Below are 26,543 nucleotides of genomic sequence, written 5' to 3'. Positions count from 1 at the left end.
CTCTCCACTCATTTCTTTTTATCTAAACCATGACATATTGAGAAAAAAAATTGAAGTATGTTATTCCATTGTTTCCTCTTCTGAAGTATAGACGTAATAGCGATGCATACCTCCAACAGGATAATGAAAAGAGAAACAATATACTGAACTAGAAATATAATTCATTAAATTATCTTCTCACGGAATATGCTATTGGAGTAAATAATAAATGATAACAGCTAAATTCCGAGTTGTGTGTAACAAAACAGTGCTTACACATTCACTTTTTATTTAATTCCTAATAACATTTTGTTGGTTGTTAAATACACTCGTCTCACTTCTTGTTTATGTTTTGGTGGTAGTTTAAAGGCAGCCAGACCTCCTGTGTCACCACTCCCAACCCCAACGTTCAAACATTAGGACTTCCTCAAAGGCTTGCTCTTTGTTCTACAATAATACATCTTGCTATCCAAAGAATGGTTTGCCAGCGTTAACATTTTTACTTAGACAGATTCCACAAATCTCTGATCTTAACCCACACACTTAGTTAAGGAAATGAAAAAATGCTTCAGAATTGTGTCAAAAAAGCAGGTGTGATTACCCAAAGTGAATAAACTGGATAACTTCCCCTTCCAATAGTTCCACAACTGTCCACTTCTGCTCATTCTGTATTCTGTGGATTTAAAAAGGCCACTCAGCAGCAGCAAAAATAAACATCTTCTCTACTAGTCTATCTTATACAAACCACTTGCCACCTTGTTAATTTTAGTCCACCTTTTATTAACTCAGCTTCCTATGTTTTGGTTTTCTTATTGCTTCATAATAAGTCTAAAACACAGTGGTGTAAAACCTTCTATTTGTTTTGGAATCATAGTCTGTGCTTCTAGAGTTGAAATAGAGCTGGGTATGGTTGTGCAGGGCTTTAATCCCAGCATTTGGGAGGCAGAGGCAGAAGGATATCTGTGAATTAGAGACAAACCTGCTCTCCATAGACAATTCCAGGTCATTCAGGACTACATAGTAGGATTCTGTATCAAAGGTAAAAGGAGTTGACACAAGGTACAACATTTATATATGCCTCCTACAGGAGGTGAAACTGGCCAGGCTTTTAGAGAAATGCAGATACTGTGTGTTCTCACCTTTGTGTAATCTAAATCCATCGCAGTCACAGGCAGAAAATAAAGTAGTGGTGACTGGGAACTGGAAGGTGGGCTGAGTGGAGAGATGGTGGTCAAATATGGAAGTTTCAATAAATAGGAGGAATATTTTTTAAATCATTTTCATTTAATAATTTTGTGTATGGATGTTTGACTTCCTGTACATCTGTGCACCCCATGTGCACCTGGCACCTGCAAAGGCCAGAAGAAGGCATTAGATTCCCTAGGACTAGAATTATAGACAGTTGTGAGCTGCCTTGTGGGTGCTGGGAATTGAACCCGAGTCCTCTGCAAGAACAACCAGCTCTCCCAACTGCTGAGCTATCTCTGCAGTCCTAGGGGGCTAATTTTTGAGGTCTCTCATCAGCATGATCACTATGGGAATAAGAGGGCATTGATCTTTGAAAATTACTATGAGTATATTTCTAATGTTCATATCAGATGAGTTAAGTTTGACAGGCAATGGTTATATTAATATGACTGAATCATTCTGAGACAAGTTTAAAACCAGAGAGAAAAGTATGGAGATATGTAACCAAGGAAGAAGAACCTCACCCCCAAAATCTGAGAGTAAGAAACTTCAGCATAACTGAGGAAATTCAAGTTGCCTGCAAAAACAATGCCTCCTTTCCCAAAGGTATCTCAAGCAAGGTTGATAAAAACAACAAATAAACTGTTTACTCAAAGCCTTAATGTGTGTGATCTTGAATTTAACTATATTAGCCCTTGTCAATGTGAATCCTGAACAAAAGAACTGATAAAACACCTTAACGGTTACATTTAGAAAAGGAAATTAAGGGCTGGAGAGATGGCTCAGAGGTTAGCACTGGCTATTCTTCTCCCAGCAACTACATGGTGGCTCACAGCCATCTGTAATAAGATCTGGTGCCCTCTGTATATATAATTAATAAATAAATCTTTTAAAAAGGAAATTAAGTAAAATAAGCAAACCAGTTCATACTTTTTCTTATTTAATTTTAATCTTAACTTTTAAATATTTCTTAAATCTTTAACCCACTATAAATTATATCCTCTGAGCAGTTTAAAAGAAACAAAAAACATATGTATACCTAGTGATAAGAGTCTAAAGGAAAGAGGAAGGAGACAAGAGAGGGTAATGGGTGGTAATAGCAAAATAGGTTGTGTATTATGTATGAAAATCACTGTTCTTATAATTAATACATGCTAATAAAACTTTAGTATACCTCTCCCTTGTGAAATGCTCAGAACCATGCCTTATGTGTATACCACCCCCTTAATGCCCACATTAAATTTGCAGTGTGTGCTACTTACTATCCCTACTTCATAAGATCCCTAACATGCTTCATTAAAGCTCATCATAAAACAGTTTTTATTAGCATAACCAGGTATCTGGGATGAATCTCACTGCCTACACTGACAATTCTACATTGTATACATGTAATAACTTCACATTGAACCTCATTAACATACTTGTTAACATTCATGAAGATACAAATAAAAATAGATGAAAAGTTTTCTATGTAGTGTGCAACAAAATTCATCTTTGTCTCTGAGCTAAATTCACACAGATCTGACCACTGGCAATATGCCTAGCAATCCAGACGTCCTTTAGGAAGGAGCCCCAAGAAATGCCAGACTTGTCAGTGAAATGATCCATGGCAAGAATCTTCCTGCTTGGCACCAGGAGAAAGACCTGTTTGGTAACTTGGGTCTGAGGCAGAATAAAAAGCCAAGGAAAATTATGGGGACATGAAAAGGTAAAGAAGAGGCTGGAGAGATGAGTCAGTGGTTAAAAGCTCTTGCTGATTTTCCAAAGGTCCTGAGTTCAGTCCCTAGTACCCACGTGGTGGTGGAAAGGGGTAACTATTTTCAAAGGTTTCAAAATGACATTTATTGTGTATGCCACTGTGATGGCTTTATGTTGGGCTCATTTGCCAAGGAGTAAAGGCATATAAATACCAAGAACAAACAAACAAACCAACAAAGACAGCCATTTTAAAGACCCATAATGGCCTTTACTCTTGAGAAGCCCATACACATGTCTCAGGGTTATATACTGTCTTTCCCCCCATGATTTCCTATCTACACACTTATTAAATAAGCTCACTACCTTTGCTTCACTTTGGCTTGTCATGAAATTATTTCTATGACATAATCAAGGAACTGCCTGCCTTTACCTGAGCAGAAGTCCTATGGAGAAAGGGTGACTTCCCAGTTTACTAGAAGTTCGTATTCTGTGTCTCCCTCCTAGTCTGCAACTAAATATGCAGGTGCACATAATCTCTTCTATGAGTTGTAACAGTGATGCTGGCAAGGTCAAGAAATACTGAGAAATTTTTGCTTCCCAATTTTGGATACAACTCTAAATAAACTCAGTTTTCATTTGAAAAAGATTTCCATTAACGGCCTGCAAAATAGCCTAGTCCCATATCTACAGAAAGAAGAGAGCTAGAGAAATGGCCGAGAGATTCTGTGCACTGCTGCACTTGGAGATGACCCAGGTACTATTCCAAGTACCCACACGGTGACTCACAAACAGTTCTAATTCCAATACCAGGGGATCCAATGTCCTCTTCTGGCTTCTCAGGCATTCACACAGTGTACAAATATATATGCAGGCAAAATGCCCATACACATTAAATTTCAATGTATATTTGTAACCACTTGCATTCCCAGTGCCCACAGATGCCAGAATCCAGCATTAGATTCTCTGGACCTGGAACTACAGATGGTTATGAGCCACCATTCAGATGCTAAGAATTGAACTCAGGTCCTCCGCAAGAATATTAAGTACTCTTAACTGCTGAGCAATTTTTCCAGGCCCAAGTAACTCTTGAAGGTAGAACTGAGCCCACAAAGATGCCTTCTGACTACGACATGTGGCAACAAATGAATTATGAATATTCATTCATGTACACAAGTATGTACTCTTGTGTGTGTGCGCATGCACACATATACACACTAGTAAGTAATTTTTAAATTCTGTTAAAGAAGCGGAGCATTGTTGGAAAGCTCCACCCAGTCTCACTCCTCCCATTCCAAACCCCGCCCCTGAGAAAGCCTGTTATCTGCAGCTCCTCCCCTGGAACTGCTTAAGACAGCCCACAGGTTATTTAAGACCCCACCCAAAAATCTGTCATGTGTTCTCCTGCCTTCCTGAGAGTCACTGGGGAGTGCTCTGCTTTGCTGTTTATAAAATCCAGACTTATTGATTCCATTTGATTTGGCTTATTACTTCAGCAGAAGAACCCAATAACCGGGGATCCAATACTTATCAAGCATTACAGTCAGGGGCTTTGGTTAGATATTAATGTTCACTTAGGTCAGACTGGTTTAGATAATAACATCTCTTTTTGTTTGTTTGTTTGCTTTTGAGACAGGGTTTCTCTGTGTAACAACTCTGGCTGTCCTGGAACTAGCGCTTGTAGACCAGGGTGGCCTCAAACTCATGGAGATCTGCCTGCCTCTGCTCCCAAGTGCTGGGATTAAAGGCATGCACCACCATCACCCACTGATAACAACATCTCTTAGTGTGATCCTAAGCTTATTAATCACCATACTCAGGATAATACTCAATAACTTACTTTAAAAAATGGTGAGGCTGAAGAGATGGCTCAGTATTTAAGAGCACTGGCTGCTCTTCCAGAGGACATGGGTTTGATTCCCAGCACTACTTCTGGTTGCTCACACATCCTATAATTCAGACTCCCACGTATCAGGCAACTTCTTCTGAGTCCAAAGGGCATTGTATACAAGTTGGTATGCAGGCAAATTACCCAAAGACATAAAAATAAACAAGAAAACATTTTAACGGGACTTTTTGGGTTTTTTTTTAGAGAGTGTATGTGTTATTCGATCCTCTGGAGCTTGGGTTGTAGGTCCTTGTGATCCATCAGAAGTAGGTGCTATAATTTAATGCCTGGGGGTTGGTGGTGTTCATGTGCATGGGGGTGAACAGGTTTACCAGTGTCTGAGGACACAAGCAAACCCCAGTGCTATCCTCGAGGCTGTTCACATCCTTTGAAACAGAATCTTTCATTGGTCAGGAGTTTGTTAATTAGGCTAAACTGACTGGCCAGGGAAACCTCATAATTTTTCTATCTGTATCTGCTTTAGTGAGAGCTCTGCATGCTTCCAAGAGCAGGCAGGAAGTGCCAAGAGGCGCACTACCTGGATCCCAGCCTAACTAATCTCCAGCCAGTTTGATCCCCAAAGTTTGGGTTACTACCAGATTTTCAGTGCATACCTAATGAGCACAGACAGATTCTGGAACTGAGTGAGTGGCCAATCCGTCACAAAGCAAGCATGTGAACTGGGAGGAGAATATGTGCTACAGAGCAGCTCACTGTTTCGCTCTAGCAACCCTGGAATCCATGCTGTAGCCTAGGGCTGAACTCAAAACAGCTATCCAAGGGCTGAAGTAGCAGGCATATGCCACAACCCTTTGGAATTGCTTTAGTTTTATTGTTTTGGTAACTCCCTGGCTTTTCTCTTTTTATGCTGTCTCATTTATTCTATTTTAAATTTTGCACATTATCACTCCTCACTGAACTGATCATTTTTTAGCAGTCCATGAGGACCTGCTCCTTCCGAGAGTTTGGATTACTCCACTGTACCCCTATGTCGGTTTCAGTGGATTTCTTTGCTTTTATTGTTGTGCATCTGTTGTGTAACTTGCCTGGACAATGATCTGGAAGGCAGCATGAAAGGAAGGCAGCTTAATGAAATTCCTAACAATATGTTCTGACCATTTCCAGGTTGGCAACAGGATGTAAAAGGCAGATGTAATTATCTGCCATTTTCCAGGCGACTATCAAGACCAGTCTCTAAAAGGCTGCTTTAAATGAAGGTTGACCATATTTCTGATGTGCTTTTACAGTGACAATGTCTTCTGTGGTAGGGGAGATCATTACCAAGGGTGAAGACAAAGCTATATTGTTTTCTAAATATTGATTCCTGATATGCTTTCTCTGCCAATTAGTCTGTCCTTCTGATGCTTACTTCACATTTAGTTTATTACCAGAAAATAGACAATACCCTTTTTCCTTGATGATGGATTGAGTATAAGTTCTACTGTAAAGAGAAATTTGCAGGGGATGAAAACAGGTATTTTGTGTTAAATACTTTGTGTACAAACCACCAAAGAAATCCATAATAGTGGGACTGGAGAGATGACTCAGAGGTTAAGATCACTGCCTGCTCTTCCAAAGGTCATGAGTTCAATTCCCAGCAACTACATGGTGGCTCACAACCATCTATAGTGACATATGGTGCCCTCTTCTGGCATGCAGGCATATATGCAGGCAGAACACTGTATACATAGTAAATAAACCTTAAAAAAAGAAATCTATAATGGCAGAAAAACACCTTTTCCTAATTTAATTTAGGAAGACCACCTTAGTAGTACAATACATACAACAGTAATACAACAATGAAAAACATGAACAAATATACTTTGTTATAGTCTCATATAAGAACTGCGATGTAAAAATTCTAGATATAAATAATCAAAAAATTATAGACCACTGGTCTTTGTAATGAGTTTTTGACCTTATCCAAAAGAAATGAATGAAAACACTAATATATGGAGTTCTATCAAATCAAAATTCCTCTGAACAGCCAGAGATGTGGCAGCTGAACAGCTTGAGAGAGAAAAAAATCAAAAATGTTGTGGGATATTTGTACACTGTGTGAACATGTGTCTGTGACTGGTGTAATAAAAAGCTGGATGGTCAATAGCTAGGCAGGAGGTGTAGGTGGAGAGGGAACTCTGGGGAGAAGAAAGGCTGAGTCATTAGTCAGACACAGAGGAAGCAGGATGGGCAGTAGGGAGATTAGGTAACTAACCGTGTGTCAGAAAGTAGTCTAAAAAGTATGGGTTAATTTAAGTTATAAAAAGTAGTTAGGAACAAGCCTGAGCTAAGGCTGAGCTTTCATAATTAATAATAAGTCTCCGGTGAGCTGGCGGTTCCAACAAGAAAGTACGACTACACAAGGGCACAGGTAAATGCTGGAGTATTTATGGGCTAGGGAACTCAATGCAGATTGGAGGGGAAATTAGTACTTCCCTTACTAATTATGTCATTGAAAACTCAAAAAAGGAAAAGATTTCAACATTATATACACGTTAATTCTACTTCCATTATGGGTCTTATGAATAGAATACAGATCCAGTCACACGTCAGATAGGAGGAGCTCATCACTGAGTTATGCTGCCAGCCAGAAATGTTTCATATGAAAATGCTAAGAATTGGTAACTGGAAGGAAGAGATACATGCCAATACTGAATGAATTAAGCATTATCAAAATGGCAAAATTAATCATTTGTCAACTGAAGGGTGGATAAAAAATTGCATATATATACACAATTGAACACTTGATAGCCTTCAAAAAGAAGTAAATTCTGAGACTGGGTGATAGCTCAGTTGCTGAAGTGATAAAAATCTATAAAATACTTGCCATGCAAGAACAAGCACCTTAATGCCATCCTCAGAACCCTAGTACAAAATACTGGGTCAGGGGACTACGGAGAAGTCTCTGTCTGTAAAGTGCTCATCCCCTAAGCATTATGATCTGAAATCAACCTCCCAAATTCACATAAAAACTCCTGGAGAGGTAACTTGTAATCCTACCCCTGGGCAGGCAGGGAAACAGAAGCCCCAGCAGGTGCTGGCCAGCCAGACTAAGTGAATCATGACTCCTCATTCAGTGTGTGATTCTGTGTCAAAAAATATGACATTGAAGATACCCAAAATCAATCTCTGACCGCCATACGGTACATATATATGTGAATGTGTGTACACCCACATACAAGTTCATACGCACGCACGCACATACAGCCTGAACACAGTCCAGGAGTGTGAGGAGAATTCTGAGTATTTATGAGAACACTCCAAGAAAACAAGAGTCTTGTGACCTGAGTTCCTTCAAAACATGGAATTGTTCCTGGAATGTGTTTTCCTACTTCTCCCAGGTTGACAGATAGGAGTGCATTTACTTCAGATTATTCTTGCTGGCTGCTGTTATTCAACTAAATGTTTAAACTATTCTTGATATGCCGCTATGGAAATACATGTGGCTTGTTCTTGTGATTGTATACAGCTTGAGCTCGTTGGAACTTTATTCATGTGATTCTTCGTACCCTCAGTGTATAAATTGTCTGATGCTTTGTTTGAATAAAGCTGGCTACTGCATGAGACTTTAGTCTGCTTCATTTATTGATCTATTCTCCCAGGTCCTGCTAACTCTAGAGTGAACACACACACACACACACACACACACACACACACACACACAATGCTACCCATGGGGCTGGAGAGATGGTTCAGCAGTTAAGAGCATTTGTTCAGCACCTGCATGGTGACTCACAACTATCCATAACCCCAGTTTCAGGGGACGGAAACCCTCCTTCCTGATCTCCAGGCATGCACACAGTGCGCCGATATACATGTGAGCAGAAAATTCATACACATAAAATAAAACAAATAAATCTATTTTTTAAATGTTGGCACAGGGCTAGGGAAATAGAGACAGGCAGATCCCTAGGCCTCACACCTACATGAGCGGTCCCAGGCCAAGGAGAGACCCTAGCTAAAGAAAAAAATTGTATGTATGGCCTGAAGAATGATGTGGAAAATTACCCTCTATAAGGAGTCACCTGAAGAAAGAAATCGCCATTATAAGATGGCACAGGTGGTCCTGCAGCTTGGAGGTAAACAAATTCTTTGATGTTGCTGGGTGGGGCTGAGCACCCTTTGCTTAACTTTGCCCCTGGCCAAACTCGAGGCCCTGGGCACCAGCAGAATGGTATTAACCAATCAGGACAGTATCCGAGCCTCTCCACCCTAGAAAAGCAGCTGCCGCTTGGGCTTTTTTCTCTCTTGCTTCCTGCTCTCTCTGGCTTTCTGCTTTCTCTCTCTCTCTCTCCCTCTCTCTCTCTTTCGTCCCCCATTCCCCCTTCAACCAAGAGGCTCCAAATAAAGTTGTGATTTGGGAAGGATTCTCGATTTTGTGGTCGTCCCTGCTTGCTGGTCAAGAGGTGCGTCTCACAACTCTCCAGCCAGACATTTGCTGGGGAGACAACCAACAAGACACACATCTACTGACCTCAGAAAGGGAACCCACAACCGTCTAAAGTAACAACTGGACCAAAGTCTGACTTGGTGAAGCAGTGACTTTTCACTGGAGTTACTAACAGGAGTTATGGGGGAGGGCTCACTTTACGAGCACGGCTAACTCAAAAGCAGCCACACCACCAAAGCCCTTCTCATCACGGGCGATGTTCACAAAGGGTTGCTTGACAGTCTGAGAATCTCTTCTCTCTGAAGCTGGGTTTCCCGGTCTCCAAACCCAGCAGCTGTTTACTCCTTATACTGCTAGTGAGGCCCTCAGAAATACTCTAATTCTCTGTTCTCCCAGACATTTGCTCACAAGATTTCCTGATCCCTCCTGGACAGAATGTTTCAATTGGAGGAAGCCACCATCCAAAAGCAGGCAGTGAACATGTGCCTACATTAAAACATGCCCCCCACACACACACACACTTACCATGCCACACCCAAGAGAGTGAATTCTTTCATTTGCAACAGCACAGATGAAATTTGTATGGCGTGACAACAGCCAGGCCTGCCCAGGCCCAATTCTCTACCTTCTCACATGCTGTAGAAATCTCAGCCAATCAGATTCATGGGAGCAGAGTTGAACTACGAACCTGAAGGGTATAGAGAATGGAGAAATAGTAAAGTGAGTTGAAGTGTTTTTTCTTCTGTTTTTAATGTGTTTTTCGTTACTTTTTTTTTTCGAGACAGGATCTCCCAGAACTAGCTCATGTAGACCAGGCTGGCCTCGAACTCACAGAGAGCCACCTGCCTCTGTCTCCTGAGTGCTGGGATTAAAGGCATGCACCACTGTAGAGGGCCGCAGCTACATTCTCCATTACAAGATGGCGCTGACATCCGGCTTCACCGCCAGGTGAACGCACATGTGCTCGGTAATTTCCCACTGCAATCCCCGCCTACTCCTGAGACATCATCTGGGATAATGGACAGTTGACCTATCCAAGAGTGACACGTCCGAAGCAAGGACTGTTTTCCTATATAAGAGATGGGTTCCTTCATATCTGAGTCTCTGCCATGTTGGCTGATGCTCGCTCTCCCAAGGGGCATTAAAGCTATTTCTGCAGAAGGATCCTGTGTCCCGCATGGTTCTTGCTGGCGAGACGGGGCATGGGACACACCACTACCGTCCAGCCCTAATTACTTATATTTTTTTTAAAAAAAAACAATCTTTTCTCATTTTACATACCAATTCCAGTTCCCACTCCCTTCCTTCCTCCTGCTCCCCCTACCTCCCCCCCATCCCACCTCCCCATCCACTCCTCAGAGCAGGTAAGGCTTCCCATAGGAAGTCAACAATGTCTACCACATCACTTTGAGGCAGGAGCAGAACCCTCTCCCATTATATCTAGGCTGAGCAAGGTATCCCTCCAAAGAGGATAGTATCCCAAAAAGCCAGAACAAGCAGTACGGATAAATCCTGGTCCCACTGCAGTGGCCCCGCAGTCTACCCCAGTCATACAACTGTTACCCACATTCAAAGGGCCTAGTTTGGTCCTGTTAGTTCCCCTGCTGTCAGTCCAGAGTCCGATTAGCTCAGGTGAGCTGTCCTGTGGGTTTCCCCATCATGGTCTTGATACCTTTGCTCATATTATCGCTCCTCCCTCTCTTCAACTGGAGCTTGGCTAACATGGTGCCTTCAACACTCAGCCAGTGGCTGTGTATCTCTGCATCTGTTTCCATCAGTTGCTAGATGAAGGCTCTACAATGAAAATTAAAGTAATCATCAATTTGATTGCAGGGGAAAGACAGTTAGGGCACCCTCTTTAGCTGGGGTCATCTTTGTGGATTCCTGGGGATTTCCCTAGCGCCAGGATTCTCACTAGCCCCAGGATTCTCACTAGCCCCATGATGGCTCCCTCAATCAAGATATCTCCTTCCTCGCTCTCCCCCTCTCTGTCCTTGCCCCATCTCAACTACCCCATTCTTCCATTTTCTCCTCCCCCTTCCCCTCCACCACTCTCCCTCTCCTTCAGCTCTCCCTTCTCCCCCCCCCCCCCCAGGCTCCCAATTTTCTTAAAATATTTAGCTCAGTGGTAGAGCACTTGCCTAGCAAGTGCAAGGCCCTGGGTTCAGTCCTCAGCTCTGGGGTTGGCAGAGAGGCGGGGGAGACAAAATATCAAAAAAGACAAAAAAAAAAAAACCCCAAGAAAACCGAGGTAACTGGCACACACAGTTTTATTTTTAAACTTCATTTCACATTCCAATCACAGTTCACTGTCCCACCCTCCTCTTGCTCCTCCCTTCACCTACCCCCCCACCCCAAGCCTATTCCCCATTCACTCCTCCCAAGGGGTAAATAAGGTCTCCCATGGGGAGTCAACAAAGTCTGGTGTATAACTTGAAGGCAGGACCAAGCCCTTCCCTCCAGTATCTAGGTTGAACACAGCAGCCCACCACAGGGAATGGGCTCCAACAAGTTCTAGTTCATGTACCAGGGATAGATCCTGGTCCCACTGTACTCACTCATAAGTGAAATACTAGATGTTAAGCAAAGGATGACCAGGTTACAATCCACAGCTCCAGAGAAGCTAGGTAACAAGTAGGATCCTAAGAGGGATGCATGAATTGGCCTGGGAAGGGGAATTAGATGAACTCATGACTTTAATTTTCAAATAGATAGGAGGGATTTTTTTTTTAGATTACTGCAATTGATGGGGACTACTATTAATACCAGGGAGCTATATGTTTCCAAATCACTAAGGAACCATTTCAAATGTTCATATCAGAAAACACCACTATTTTAGGTGTCAGATAAGTCGGTTCTTTTGATTTCATCATTCCATATTACATACAAATAATATGCATATACAACTTCTCAATGTACAAGAAAATAGGGTGCTAAATGCTGGTAGCTCATGCCTTGAATCTCAACACTAAGGAGGCAGAAACAGGCAGATCTCTGTGAGTTTGAGGCCAGTCTGGTCTACAGAACAAATTCCAGGACAGCCAGGTCTACACAGAGAAACTCTGTCTCAGAAAAAAAATAAACAAATAAACAATCCCCCCAGAAGAAATAAAAGGATAATATACACCAGTTGGTGGTGTGGTGTGGGACAATTCTGTATTCTGTCAATTATGTTTTAAATAAATGCTGATTGGCCAGTAGCCAGGCAGGAAGTATAGGCGGGACAACCAGACAGGAAATAGAGGCAGGACAATGAGAACAGGAGAATTCTAGGAAGAAGGAAGATCTTTCCCCAGTACTGTCCAGACATGGCAGAAGCAATATGTGATCTGCCCTGCTGAAAAAGATACTGAGCCATGTGGCTAACATATACTATAATAATGAGCTAACAATATAAGTTATAAGAGCTAATATGAAGCCTGAGCTAATGGGCCAATCAGTTTATAAATTATGGAGACCTCTGTGTGATTTTCTTTGGGGCTAAATAGCTGTGGAACCTGGTGGGAGGACAGAAACCCCCAACAAGCAGGCCCTCATGTTACAGTGGGCCTTTAATCCCAGTACTTAGGAGGCAGAGATAGACGGACTTCTGTGAGTTCAAGGCCAGCCTGGTCTACAGAGAGTGAGTCCCAGAGCAGGATCCAAAGCTACAGAGAAACCTTGCCTGAAAAATAAAAGAAAGAAAATAGTGTAAATAAAATATCAAGAGTTTATATGCATTGTGAAACAAGATGTATTTGCCTTCGTCTCTAATTTACTATCATTCATATCTATCCTTCCAAAGAGAAGTCCTGTGTAAGGGGAGCTAGGAATGAAAACTTCTGAAGGAAATGTCATGCTGGGAGCACAAATAAATCACAGCTAATAGCCCCTTTCCCCTGGCACCAGGAACAATGTTAATTTCCTAGTCCTGAGCAGTAAATTCACAGCTTATTACACAAGTGCCTATTTTCTTGAACTTTGTTTTCACTTTTTTTTCTCTTTTAACACCAGTAAGGAAAATGGGGAGACAAACTGACAATTTCTGGTTCCCCAAATTCTGCCAAAACTATAGATAGGTCGATTAAGATTCACGGGAGCTGGAGAAATGGCTCAGCATTTAAAAAGCACTTGCTGCTCTCCCAAAGGACTTGAGTTTAGGTCCCAGCACCCATATCAGGTGACTCACAATCACCTGCAACTTCAGTTCCAAGGGATCCAAGACCCTCTTTTTGGTCTCTGTAGGCATCTGCATACATGTTACATACAGACAGCCACAAACACCTATGCATATAATTTTAAAAATAATAAAAATGCAATCTTTTAAAACTCATGTTCATATATGTTCACACTGTGGTTTTACCAATTTATTTATATTCACGTGGAAGACCATTCTCACCTAGGCCCGGTCTTATGGCTGTGAGCTCCTATAACACTTTCAGATTCCCCCATTTCAGTTCTGTATTAGGCATCAGGAGAATAGTAGTTGCATCTCCAGGGAATTTATTTCAGATTTACATTTGGTTGCCCAGTCCCCAACTCTCTTTGCTAAGCACTCCTTTCGTTGGTTTAGAGGCACAGAGAAATCTGAGAAACACAAACTATGACTGCCAACACTTGACAGTTGTTTCTCTGATAAACAAAGCAGCTGATAGGATTATTCAAGATAATTTAAAATGCTGGCTGGGGGGAAATGTGAATTTCAAATGCTCATGAGAGTTAAGCCCATCCCTGTGTTCCTGTATTACTGACCTAACTAGAGATTACAGGCTCTATGTGGAGTGGGAAACCCTATCTACCATCAAGTAAGATTCTTTTCCAGGTATCCCGCTACTGAATGGGCAAATAGTCTGACCAGGATTAAGCTGTTTGGGGACAAGAGTTACACCCTGTCAGTCCAAGTTGGTGCACAGAAACATAAATTAATCAGAAACATGCCTGAAAGGAAGTTTTACTGTATTTTATTTCCAAAGTATGTTTATGCACCAAAATTTTAACACCGAAGTTCCTGTCCCAGACTCCTACAGGGCAGTCTTGTGATTCCAGATGTGTTTTCCTAACACAATATGGATCAGCCTCCAAACCATTAATCTTATAATAAGTGTCCATGTTGCAAAACAGATGCCAACTGGCAGGCTGCACAGGGCAAAAATAAAGGGTCACTCCTTTTGCTCATCCAGAGCTTCAAAGGCAGTACTCACAAAAGCAACCAATCTGGCACTGTGTACTTTTAAAAAAGAATCGACTTGCCTACCAGCAGCAAAACTCATTCTGTCCAGACACAACACAGATACGCGTATTCTGGCCAGCAACATCTTACTGATCTTACCTTCCCTTAGTCTGTCCACTGCTGCCCTCCCTCAGATCCTGCCAGTTGCTCACCAATAATAACTGGAGGATGCTCCACTCTTACCAACACACTAGAAACAGCAATATGCTTCCTCATGAGACTTCATCACTGGTTTGACCCCATGGAGTCCCTAAGCAGCAGAGACATTTTATAATCTTAATTCCTGGTATAGGATCCCCATTGTCCCACTATTCCAAATTAAGGCACTTCTGCACAGCAAAGAAAACAAAAGTACAGAGACAACACTCAAATTGTAAGACAACTGAAAGGTAACTATTAGGAGGTTTGGTATCAATCAGTACCTATAAGGAATTCAACTCTATATACAGCAGGAGAAAAAACTCAATTTAAAAAACACTAAAAACCTAATAGACTTCTAACAGACTTTAGCACAACTGACACCATGTTAGAGATACCATTCTGACCTTAAAACCCAGTAAGTAGGCCCCAATACCTGTCAAAATGGGTACAAGGATCTAGTCCACCAAAAACCTAATCTGTAGTTCCAAGAAAACCCCCTGTAAACCTTGCTTTCTGGCTTCTGTAATTCTGCTTCTTGCTATCTGAAGTTTGATGACCAGGATGTGGTTTTTGTGCATAAAATACAGAAGGCCATAAGGCTCGGGGCTGTATGATTTGACCAAGTTCCTTGTGCAGCTGCCAGCTGGCAACAAACACCTTCTTTTGGTGGTGGCACATATCTTTAATCTCAGCACCTGGGAGACAGAAGCAGGCGGGATTTCTGAGTTTGAGGCCAGCCTGGTCTACAGAGTGAGTTCCATAACAGCCAGAATTGTTACATTAAAAAACCCTGTCTTGAAAAAAACAAACAAACAAACAAAAATCCAGGTGGTGGTGGTAGCACACACCTTTAACCCCAGCACTCAGGAGGCAGAGGCAGGTGGATCTCTGTGAGTTCGAGGCCAGTCTGGTCTACAAGAGCTAGTTCCAGGACAGGCTACAAAGCTACAGAGAAACCCTGTCTCAAACCGCCCCTCCCCCCCAAAAAAGAGCTAGTTCCAGGACAGGCTTTAAAACTACAGTAAAACTCTGTCTCGAAAAAAAACCAAACAAAACAAAAACAAAAAAAAAAGTGTCTGTCTCTGGTGAGCTTACCTTGCATGATGTAGAAGGAACGGCAGGCTGCATCCTGCTGCCCAGCTAGCTTAACCCCTGAAATAAGCACACAGAAATTGTATTAATTAAATTACTGCCTGGTCCATTATATCTAGCCTCTTATTGGCTAACTCTCACATCTTGATTAACCCATTTCTATTAAATCTGTGTATCACCACGTGACTGTGACTTATCGGCAAAATTCTAACCTACATCCATCTCAGGCTGCAGATTCATGGCGTCTGCCACATTTCCCTTCTTCCCAGCATTCTGTTCTGTCTGCTCCACCCACTGAAGGGCTGGCTGCCCTATCTAAAGGCCAAGGCAGTTTTCTTTATTCAACCAATGAAAGCAACACACAAACAGAAGACCCTCCTACACCATTTGCAAGTATTGGTGCTAATTATAAACAGTTGGTTTCTTTGTTTTTTCCAGACAAGGTCTCCTTATATAGGTCAGGGTTGCCTTTAAATTGTAATTTTCCTTCCTCTGCTTCCCAAGTGCTGAAATTACAGGCATACTAGACTAGGCTCTACTAATGATAAGCTGTTTCTATTATGCTAGGGAGATAACTCACTCAGTAAAGTGCTTGCCATGCAGGCATGAGTCTAGGGTAAAAGGGATAACTGGAGCAAGAGACCAACCAATTACTGAGCACCCTGACTCTGAACCCAGAACCAGGGAAAGAAACACACCCTGGATCTAAGACCTGAGCCAGGAAAACAACATCTTTATCCCTGAACTCAGGACCAAAGAAACAGGTCCTGAGTCTGAAACCAGTGCCAAAGAAACACACTTTGTCCCTGGAACCAGAATCAGTGAAAAAAATATGTCCTGGCTCTAAGATTAGAGCCTAAAGGCCGAAAAAGACCAGTGAAGGAAACACAGCTTGGTCCTGAGATCACAGCCACCTCTGCTCCTGACCAACTACACTAACCAATCCCTGAGCTGGGAAAACTGACCAATCCCCCTTCATCTTGGGAAAACTCCGCCCCTAAGGAGCCCTATATAAGCCTCTGCAGCTTCAGTTAAAAGGAGCCACTCTCCTGGACTCCTCCTTCCCAAATAAATCTCTTTCTCAAAAGAGTTTTGGGTGAAGACCTTCATTTGCCGGTGCAGAGAGGAAGATCCTGGCTGGGACGTCCCTTGGGGACCGAGCTGAAAAACCTTGCTGTGACGCTCCTTAGAGGGCTGAGCGAGGCGGTGGAGCACAAGAGAAGAACCTTGCTAGGATGCTCCTTAGGGGGCTGAGCGAGGGGGCGGAGCACAACAGAAGAATCTTGCTAGGACGCTCCTTAAGGGGCTGAGCGAGGGAGCTGAGCACAACAGAAGAACCTTGCTAGGATGCTCCTTAGGGGGCTGAGCGAGGCGGCGGAGCAGAGCAGAAGATCCTTGCTGAGACGCCCCTTAGGGGGCTGAGCGAGGCGGCGGAGCAGAGCAGAAGATCCTCGCTGAGACGCCCCTTAGGGGGCTGAGCGAGGCGGCGGAGCAGAGCAGAAGATCCTCGCTGAGAAGCCCCTTAGGGGGCTGAGCGAGGAGGCGGAGCAGAGCAGAAGATCCTTGCTGAGACGCCCCTTAGGGGGCTGAGCGAGGCGGCGGAGCAGAGCAGAAGATCCTCGCTAGGATGCCCCTTAGGGGGCTGAGCGAGGCGGCGGAGCAGAGCAGAAGATCCTCGCTGAGACGCCCCTTAGGGGTCTGAGCGAGGCGAGGCGGCGGAGCAGAGCAGAAGATCCTCGCTGAGAAGCCCCTTAGGGGGCTGAGCGAGGCGGCGGAGCAGAGCAGAAGATCCTCGCTGAGAAGCCCCTTAGGGGGCTGAGCGAGGAGGCGGAGCAGAGCAGAAGATCCTCGCTGAGAAGCCCCTTAGGGGGCTGAGCGAGGAGGCGAAGCAGAACAGAAGATCCTCGCTGAGACGCCCCTTAGGGGTCTGAGCGAGGCGAGGCGGCGGAGCAGAACAGAAGATCCTCGCTGAGACGCCCCTTAGGGGGCTGAGCGAGGCGGCGGAGCAGAGCAGAAGATCCTCGCTGAGAAGCCCCTTAGGGGACTGAGCGAGGAGGCGGAGCAGAACAGAAGATCCTCGCTGAGACGCCCCTTAGGGGTCTGAGCGAGGCGAGGCGGCGGAGCAGAGCAGAAGATCCTCGCTGAGACGCCCCTTAGGGGTCTGAGCGAGGCGAGGCGGCAGAGCAGAGCAGAAGATCCTCGCTGAGAAGCCCCTTAGGGGGCTGAGCGAGGCGGCGGAGCAGAGCAGAAGATCCTCGCTGAGACGCCCCTTAGGGGTCTGAGCGAGGCGAGGCGGCGGAGCAGAACAGAAGATCCTCGCTGAGACGCCCCTTAGGGGGCTGAGCGAGGCGGCGGAGCAGAGCAGAAGATCCTCGCTGAGAAGCCCCTTAGGGGACTGAGCGAGGAGGCGGAGCAGAACAGAAGATCCTCGCTGAGACGCCCCTTAGGGGTCTGAGCGAGGCGAGGCGGCGGAGCAGAGCAGAAGATCCTCGCTGAGACGCCCCTTAGGGGTCTGAGCGAGGCGAGGCGGCAGAGCAGAGCAGAAGATCCTCGCTGAGAAGCCCCTTAGGGGGCTGAGCGAGGCGGCGGAGCAGAGCAGAAGATCCTCGCTGAGACGCCCCTTAGGGGTCTGAGCGAGGCGAGGCGGCGGAGCAGAGCAGAAGATCCTCGCTGAGAAGCCCCTTAGGGGGCTGAGCGAGGCGGCGGAGCAGAGCAGAAGATCCTTGCTGAGACGCCCCTTAGGGGGCTGAGCGAGGCGAGGCGGCGGAGCAGAACAGAAGATCCTCGCTGAGACGACCCTTAGGGGGCTGAGCGAGGCGGCGGAGCAGAGCAGAAGATCCTCGCTGAGACGACCCTTAGGGGGCTGAGCGAGGCGGCGGAGCAGAGCAGAAGATCCTCGCTAGGATGCCCCTTAGGGGGCTGAGCTAGGCGGCGGAGCAGAGCAGAAGATCCTCGCTGAGAAGCCCCTTAGGGGGCTGAGCGAGGCGGCGGAGCAGAGCAGAAGATCCTCGCTGAGACGCCCCTTAGGGGGCTGAGCGAGGCGGCGGAGCAGAGCAGAAGATCCTCGCTAGGATGCCCCTTAGGGGGCTGAGCGAGGCGGCGGAGCAGAGCAGAAGATCCTCGCTGAGAAGCCCCTTAGGGGGCTGAGCGAGGCGGCGGAGCAGAGCAGAAGATCCTCGCTAGGATGCCCCTTAGGGGGCTGAGCGAGGCGGCGGAGCAGAGCAGAAGATCCTCGCTGAGAAGCCCCTTAGGGGGCTGAGCGAGGCGGCGGAGCAGAGCAGAAGATCCTCGCTGAGAAGCCCCTTAGGGGGCTGAGCGAGGCGGCGGAGCAGAGCAGAAGATCCTCGCTGAGAAGCCCCTTAGGGGGCTGAGCGAGGCGGCGGAGCAGAGCAGAAGATCCTCGCTGAGAAGCCCCTTAGGGGGCTGAGCGAGGCGAGGCGGCGGAGCAGAGCAGAAGATCCTCGCTAGGATGCCCCTTAGGGGGCTGAGCGAGGCGAGGCGGCGGAGCAGAGCAGAAGATCCTCGCTGAGACGCCCCTTAGGGGGCTGAGCGAGGCGAGGCGGCGGAGCAGAACAGAAGATCCTCGCTGAGACGCCCCTTAGGGGGCTGAGCGAGGCGAGGCGGCGGAGCAGAGCAGAAGATCCTCGCTAGGATGCCCCTTAGGGGGCTGAGCGAGGCAGCGGAGCAGAGCAGAAGATCCTCGCTGAGAAGCCCCTTAGGGGGCTGAGCGAGGCGGGCGGAGCAGAGCAGAAGATCCTTGCTGAGGCCTCCTCAGGGGGCTGAGCAGGGCGGGGTAGAAAAGTAACAACTTCTCTGCAGGAGTGGGAGGAGAAGATAGCTACATTTCTGCGGGGTGGGGGGGGGGATTCCCCTAGCAGAGTGTTAGCAGAAGAAACATCTTGGGCAGGAGAAGAAGCAGACAGCTCTGCTAGGACGCTGCCGTAAGGGAACAGAGCAGAGTTCAGCTGTAGCGGCTCTCCAGGAGAAGAGCAGGATCCCTATATCCATCCCCCACTGCACCCCACCTTCAGGCAGCCTGGCTGTCCTAGTCAGGACATCTTTTGTTCAGGGCTGAGCTGTCCCCTGGCGGCTTGAGCCTCCAAAGCTGTCCCATTGCAGCTCTAAGTATTATATCCTGGCTTCCCGAGAAGTCAGGATATCTTCCCAAGAAATCAGAGCTGGAACACTCATTCCCCCACAATGAGGGCCTGAGTTCATTCCCTAAAACGCCTAAAAATGTAGTTGTGTGTGTGTGTGTGTGTGTGTGTGTGTGTGTGGTGGCTGTTAATATGTCTAAAGTTTATTTCTTTTCAAACATTTTTTATAAGTTCCAGGGAGCCAATTTGACCTACCTAAACAGACCAGACTCGCCGATAAGTATCATTTAATTCTTTTCTTGTCATTCCTGGTATGGGGAACCCCTAAACCCCCTCCCCCTCCGTCTTCCATCTTGGGACTCTCCTCTATTAATCACTAGGATCTAATTTTTTTCATCCCAAACATAATTTTTGTCTTTCCAGCATCTTGCAACGTCTAAGCTACCAGCCGACCCAGTTCCTCAGAGCCTGGAAAATACAGCCGTGATCAGCCACCCTAGGACATGGTCAAACATTCCAACTCCTCGACACCTACAAAGTCAGCGTGAAGCAGTCGTGAGAGACCTTACGGTGCCCCATGGCCACCCCCCCCCAAATTTTTATAATAAACAAATGGGCTTGCGTGACCCACGTGTGCACATGCGTGGTTACTTCCACGTGTGACTCAACTAAAGCCCTTGTGCGCATACGTGGGTTGTCTGCCATCTGCATCATCAGCCCCCACGTCTTCCCCCTGTGCGCCTGTGCTAGGCGGCCTTTAAAAGCTGGACGCGCCATCTTTGCCCTCTTCCCCCCCCCTACACGTTTCCTCAGGCCTGTGAGCACCCCTCTCTTCTAATAAACTCCTAAGTGGGTTTGTTTGCATCTCGTGTCTTCTCACTCGCGTCGGAAATTTTAGTGGCCCTACCACTATTTGGCAGAGATAAACAAACTCCTGGACCCTGTGTCTAAAAACCAACTGAACCTGAGTGGGGTGGTGCACACTTTTAGTCCCAGGACTCAGTAAGCAGAGGCAGGCAGATCTTCTTGAGTGACAGTTGCAACATGAACCTGTCTCAAAAAAACAGTGGATGGTGCTGAGTTGAGAGCATAGCCCCCAGCCCCTGGCATTCATCCCAGCTTCCCTGACCTGGGAGTTGCTTTGGTCTGGACTCCAAATCCCAGCATGCCAGGTCCTGACCCCTCCCTGGAGAAGAAACATGTCGTTTTTGGGTCTGCATGGGCTCCCTATTGTCATGTCTCCCCATCATGCGCTCAGCCATTCTGAATAAAACAATGGGCATTTTGATTTGGTTTGATTTGGCCTAATTGGATTTCTCGTGCCAGTGGAGTTGCCCTTTTTCTTATTTACTTAACAGATGGTACACAAGGTGGAGCATTGGCACACACAGGCATCAGTATGCATGCATATACACACACACACATTTTCCTAGGTAACATGTAAACAAACTCCATTTGGGAGACAAACTCCATTTGGGAGTGTTTTAGGCTTCCTAGAGTTCCCAAATGGTATGAGTGCCCAGGAATTAGGAATCCCATAAGAAATACCATTTGGTAGTAGGAATGGATCAACCTAAAGGTCCTGGTATGTAGAGGAAGAACTAGTTCCCAGTTCTTTTAACCCAATTCCATAGCTCAAACTATAGTCACTGATTTCCTAATATTTGCTTCATTTTTTTCTATAACACTGCCAAGGGCAAGGCAGAGAGAGAAAGGTCTTTCCTTAGTTTCAACAAAATAAATATTTTTCTTGCTGCTAGGAGAGAGCACTGTAGGCCAGGTCAGCAGGAACACTACTTGGTAACTTGCACTGAAGCCCTCTAGTAACACTTTGATGTTTACATGTGAGCTCTGTTCCAGGATGTGTTCAAATGTTTGGCATTATAAAGTTGTGGCCTAGAAATGTGTTGGGCCACATCCAAAGTTACGTTGATACACATGTAAGACACAGGAACAGCAGTTCAACAGTTTTCCAAGAGTGGGCTTATGGTGAATGCTTTTTCCTGGAAATTGTTAGAAATCTAAAATCTGGAAAACATCCCTCAAAAACTGATGGAAGAATTCTATTAGTGAAGCCCATTCGTCCGTGTCTTAACAAGTCTCTCAGATAAATACGATGCACAGACAAATTTAAGACTCAGTAACTTGCATTACCTACTACACTCTAGTCTCTCCTTAACAAAGCAGAAGGTTGGGCCATTCAAACTCATTAAAAGTTTGCTTCAAGGCGGATCCCTGTGAGTTCGAGGTCAGCCTGGTCTACAAGAGCTAGTTCCAGGACAGGCACCAAAAACTACAGAGAAACCCTGTCTCGAAAAAAAAAAAGTTTGCTTCAGATTTTGATGAGTGCAGGGTTTCATGATGTCAACTGATTGCTTATTAAACAAACAACTAGCGCAGAAGAACTTCAGATGCTTGGAGTGTTGCTATGTCCTAATCAGACTACAGACAGATCCAAGTGCAAGGGTAGACTTTGACCTCAGCTAAGACTGATTTTCCCAGAGGGGGCCTTCTCTTCAGTATAGTATCAAATTCTCTTGCCAACAATAAAACACTTTGGGCCTTAAGTATTACTTGACCTCCTCCACACCCACTTCAGACAAACAACAACACAGGGGGAATGCCTGGAGCAAAGTTTTGCTTTATTTGCTTCCCAAAAGATGTGAAAGCGGTTCAATCAAAGAAAGCACTCTGCCAATCCTTCCCCCAGGGCAGTCTCCTGGTCCCTAACTCTTTGTGCTGTGATTGCTCCAATTCAAAAATAAATGACAACTTCAGAATGTAAAGTGCAGCGAAAATAAAACCTAATTTCCTCCCTGCACACAGCCTACAGGGAAGCCACAGAATGCACCAGGAGCAGCAGTCAATAATTTGTACCAAAAAACAACCATCCCACCTAAGGCTAAATGAATTTGAAACCAAGGGCCCAATGAGTACCGGCCATCAACACTTTCTTCCGAGATCTTTTCTCCGCTTTATCTTTCAGCGTCCATCCTTGCATACGGCTGCTCGCGGACCACCAACAACCTAAATAAAACAAAATCAAAAACAAAAAAACAAAAACCAAATACCGAGATCAGCACACCGGAAACAGCGATACACCCCGGTGTGGCGTCATCAACAGTCGCCGTGAGTTCGTTCAGTCTCTTATTCCCACCTCACTTCAGTTCCCGTCTCTTTGAGCCTCCTGTGGCTGTACGTTTCTAGCCTTTGTTCAGAAAGACGCACCGCGACATCCCGCCCTGCCCCCCCCCCCCGCCCCGAGGCCGATTGGCCCAGACCTGCGGCCTCCAGGGAGTAGCGGCAGCCTCAGTAGCCACACCGGACCGGGTTCCAAAAGCCTTTGCGAAGGTCGCAGCCCCTGAGAAGCTCGCGGCATCCTTCCGGTGTCACCTAGGACACGGTTCCGCCAACGTCCGCAGCCGCTCTAAGCTCCAGCCCTGAGAGTTGCTAGGCGTTGGCGGGCTAGCTCACTGTTACAGCCGAGCATCTTTTATGCCAAAGCATGTAAAATGACTGGTGTTCAGGTGGAAACTCTACATTGTTCCCCCCTCCCTCCCGCCATCTCTCTTCAAACCCTTTCAGGCATGAGAAAACCCGCCCTTTGGCAGCTCCTCCCCCAGAGATGCTCAAGACCACACCTACAGGGCATTTAAACTGCCCCCTCCCACCGGCCATGTGGTTTATTGGTCTCTTTTTCCCTTCTCTCTGGTGGCCGAGAAATCATCTGGGAGCTTGTACTCATTAAATCTGGACTTTTCACCTTTAATTCAGTTTGATTGGTATTACTACATCGGCTGAGAGGATCAATATCTGCGTGCATAGATCTTTCAACTGTCCCTCCCTTTTCTCATTTGTTGGAGGTTGATTCACAAGGTTACCAATCACTGTGAAGTTGAAATTCATTTTATGTGATAGTTGATCGTGACCCATTTAAGCTTCTGGAGTTGAAAAGTTTTTACACCCCGTTAAGCCTCTCAGCCGATCCAAATCAGACCAAATCAAACCGAACTAGAAAAAGCCCAGGGTTTTGTTTTGTTTTATTTTCCCTAAAAGATATCACGGAAGAAAAAGCCCAGGTTTAATGGAAGCCAGCGCTCCTGGCAGAAAGAACGGAAAAATCACTGAGAGAGAAAAGGAAGACTGGAAAGACCACGTGTTTGGTTTTTTTTTGGGGGGGGGGGTAGTTTAAATACCCTGTGGGCGTGGTCTTGAGTCTCTCTGGGGAGGGGTCACTTTTTGGCTGCTTTCTCGGAGGTGGAGTCTGGACTGAGGCAACTCACAGAGGAGGGGGCCTGGGATGCATTTTAGACTCCCAGGCCACGTGGATGCCAGCGGCTGGGGTGAAACCCCAACCTAAACATTCCAGACTCTTTGGATGTAAGGATGTCAGCAGCTGAGGTGACACTTCCAACCAAACACATTAGAAGAGCTTCCCTGCCTATAAGAGTGTCATTATCACATTACCAACCTGTGCACTTGTGTCCAATGTCTGCCTGATGGTGAGGGTTCAAGGTACAATGATTTTTTTTTTTTGCCTTAAGAATAACCAATTCGGGGGGCTGGAGAGTTGGCTCAGAGGTTAAGAGCATTGCCTGTTCTTCCAAAGGTCCTGAGTTCAATTCCCAGCAACCACATGATGACTCACAACCATCTGTGATGAGGTCTGGTGCCCTCTTCTGGCCTTCAGGCATATACGCAGACTGAATATTGTATACATAATAAATAAATATTTAAAAAAGAATAACCAATTCATGCTGCATAATCTATTCCAGAGCCTCTCTTCAAAAAATGGCAAAAGCAGTTTGTTTGCCTTAATCTCTTTCCCTCCCCTCCTATCCTGTTTTACTCATTGTCCTGCACTTACCAGCATGCCCTCCATAAATCACTTGCTCCTGGTCCTGCTCTGCTCAGTTTCTATTTTCAGATAATCATACGGGTGATTCCGATATTTCCCATATTTTTCAGAGACTGTGTAAAGCAGGCCTGTGTGGTCTCCCTGTGTTGGCAGAAAAGCTATCCACAGGAGTCAGGAGCGTGATAAAGTACAAGTGTAAAAGCCTCTCAAATCAGACTTGAACATGTGGCCTAACTTTAAAATGAGGCACACTTTGTTCCTAACATCTCCTGTTTTGCTGAGACCTACATACCATATTCTGTCAAACTGGAAAAGATGATATGTATGTATATGTATAGGTGTGTAATTTCATTGTAATTCCTTGCCACTATAGGACATGAAAAATGCTTACAATAAGCATTTTTATTACTTATTACAAAAATATTTACAAAATATTTACAAAAATATTACAATAAGCAAAAATGCTTATTAGACGGAGGTGTTTATTAAATGTTTTAATTAGATTACAATTATTTTGTGTTAGCTGTTCTTGTTATGATAGAAATGATCAGAAACTGATTTAGTAACTATTTTTTGTCATTTATTTGTAAACCCCAATATGAAAATGAAGGAGGAACTCTGACTCAGTGACTAAAGCCTGGTCTAGGGATGTAGCTCAGTGATAGAACAACACTTGCCTAGTATGTGCAAGACACTGGGTTCAATCCACTGTAACAACAAAACACCTGAAACCCCAAACCCTTCATCGAAATTGTGGACTCATTCCTTGTCTCTGTAGCCCTCATAATCTCATAGCTTACAAGAGGACTCATAAGTAGACAAACCCTATGTGTTATGGTACAAAGAATAAACAGTGATTGGTTGATTCATTTTGTTTTTTTGAGACAGGGCTTCTCTGTAGATCACAGAGACCTGCCCGTGTCTGTCTCCCGAGGGCTGGGATTAAAGATGTGTACCACCACCGCCCGGATAGACCCAGTGATTTAAACCATACTCTGTGGTAAGTTGAATAGCAGCTCATTCAAAACATATATCTACTTCTTACTTAATATGTGGAGCCTGTGAATATTACTGTAGATGACAAAAATAATAGATTCAGTTAAGGATTTTGAATTGAGGACTATATACTGAAGTAGATCATTATGCCTGAAGCCTTGTGACAGTGTGGTTACAGACATAAGGCAAAGCTGCACAAAGGTAAATGTTGTCAGGACTAAGATGCAATGTAAAGATGAAGTCACAAGTACCGGAAGGTATGTGCAGCTGCCGGAAAGTGAAAGAGAAGGAGCTATTTCTCCTCCTTGCAACTCTGGAGTGAGTGTGGCCTTCCCAGACCTTGGACTTTCAGCCTCCAGAACTGCCTGAAAAGAAATTGAAATTTTCGTTGTCTTAAGTTACCAGGTTTGTGAAGCTGTTTACATTAACTTCAGAAATCCAAAATAGCACTCAAGACTAAAGAATTTCTTGCCCTAGGTCATGAAACTGAAAAGGCCTTGGCCTTGGTTCAGAATAGTTATTTCAGGATATGAGATTGATTCTTGAAGGAGAATTTGTCTTTGTTAAAAACAGAAAGGAAGGAAGGAAGGAAGGAAGGAAGGAAGGAAGGAAGGAAGGAAGGAAGGAAGGGGAAAGGAAAGGAAAGGAAAGGAAAGGAAAGGAAAGGAAAGGAAAGGAAAGGAAAGGAAAGGAAAGGAAAGGGATAAATACAAACCAGACTCTCTGAATGTGGCTGACAATGGGGGCTGACTGAGAAGCCAATGATAATGGCACTGGAATTTGTCTCTACTGCATGTACTGGCTTTTTGGGATCCTAGTCTGTTTGGATGCTCACCTTCCTAAGCCTGGACGGAAGGGGCAGGGCCTAGGACTTCCCATAGGGCAGGGCACCCTGCCCTCTCTTAAGGAGAGAGGGGGAGGGAGGAGGGTGAGTGGGGGAGTGGGAGGGGAATGGGAGGAGGGGAGGAAGTATAGATTTTGAATGGCATTATTTACAAAGCAAAAAATTA

At 45.2% G+C, this 26,543-nt stretch overlaps 1 protein-coding gene across 10 annotated transcripts in view; it reads right to left on the bottom strand.

Annotated features, from left to right (window-relative positions):
• The window catches only part of LOC125415624 (uncharacterized), a 39,961-nt gene extending 16,708 nt beyond the window's left edge, over window positions 1–23,253 (bottom strand). For 3 of the 10 annotated variants that reach the window (XR_015737096.1, XM_087903219.1, XM_087903220.1), the window contains exons 1-5: window positions 22,961–23,251; window positions 22,617–22,706; window positions 15,586–15,642; window positions 10,813–10,934; window positions 9,666–9,828 (exon numbers count right to left, since the gene is read on the bottom strand). Coding sequence is in view for 4 of the 10 variants with exons in the window: in XM_087903219.1 (XP_087759345.1) it covers window positions 9,666–9,697 (32 nt within the window). In the remaining 6 variants the exon portion in view is untranslated. Of the gene's footprint in view, window positions 1–9,665; window positions 9,829–10,707; window positions 10,935–15,585; window positions 15,643–22,575; window positions 22,707–22,836; window positions 22,915–22,960 lie in introns of those variants that run through there. The other 7 variants (XR_015737100.1, XM_087903221.1, XR_015737095.1 and 4 more) reach the window with 6 other exon arrangements.
• Between the last annotated feature and the right edge of the window lie 3,290 nt (window positions 23,254–26,543).

The sequence above is a fragment of the Myodes glareolus genome, chromosome X (assembly GCF_982192425.1).
Source record: "Myodes glareolus chromosome X, mMyoGla1.1, whole genome shotgun sequence".
Taxonomy (NCBI): domain Eukaryota; kingdom Metazoa; phylum Chordata; class Mammalia; order Rodentia; family Cricetidae; genus Myodes; species Myodes glareolus.
The sequence above is the reverse complement of the archived record's forward strand: the minus strand, read 5'-3'. Positions and strand labels throughout refer to the sequence as shown.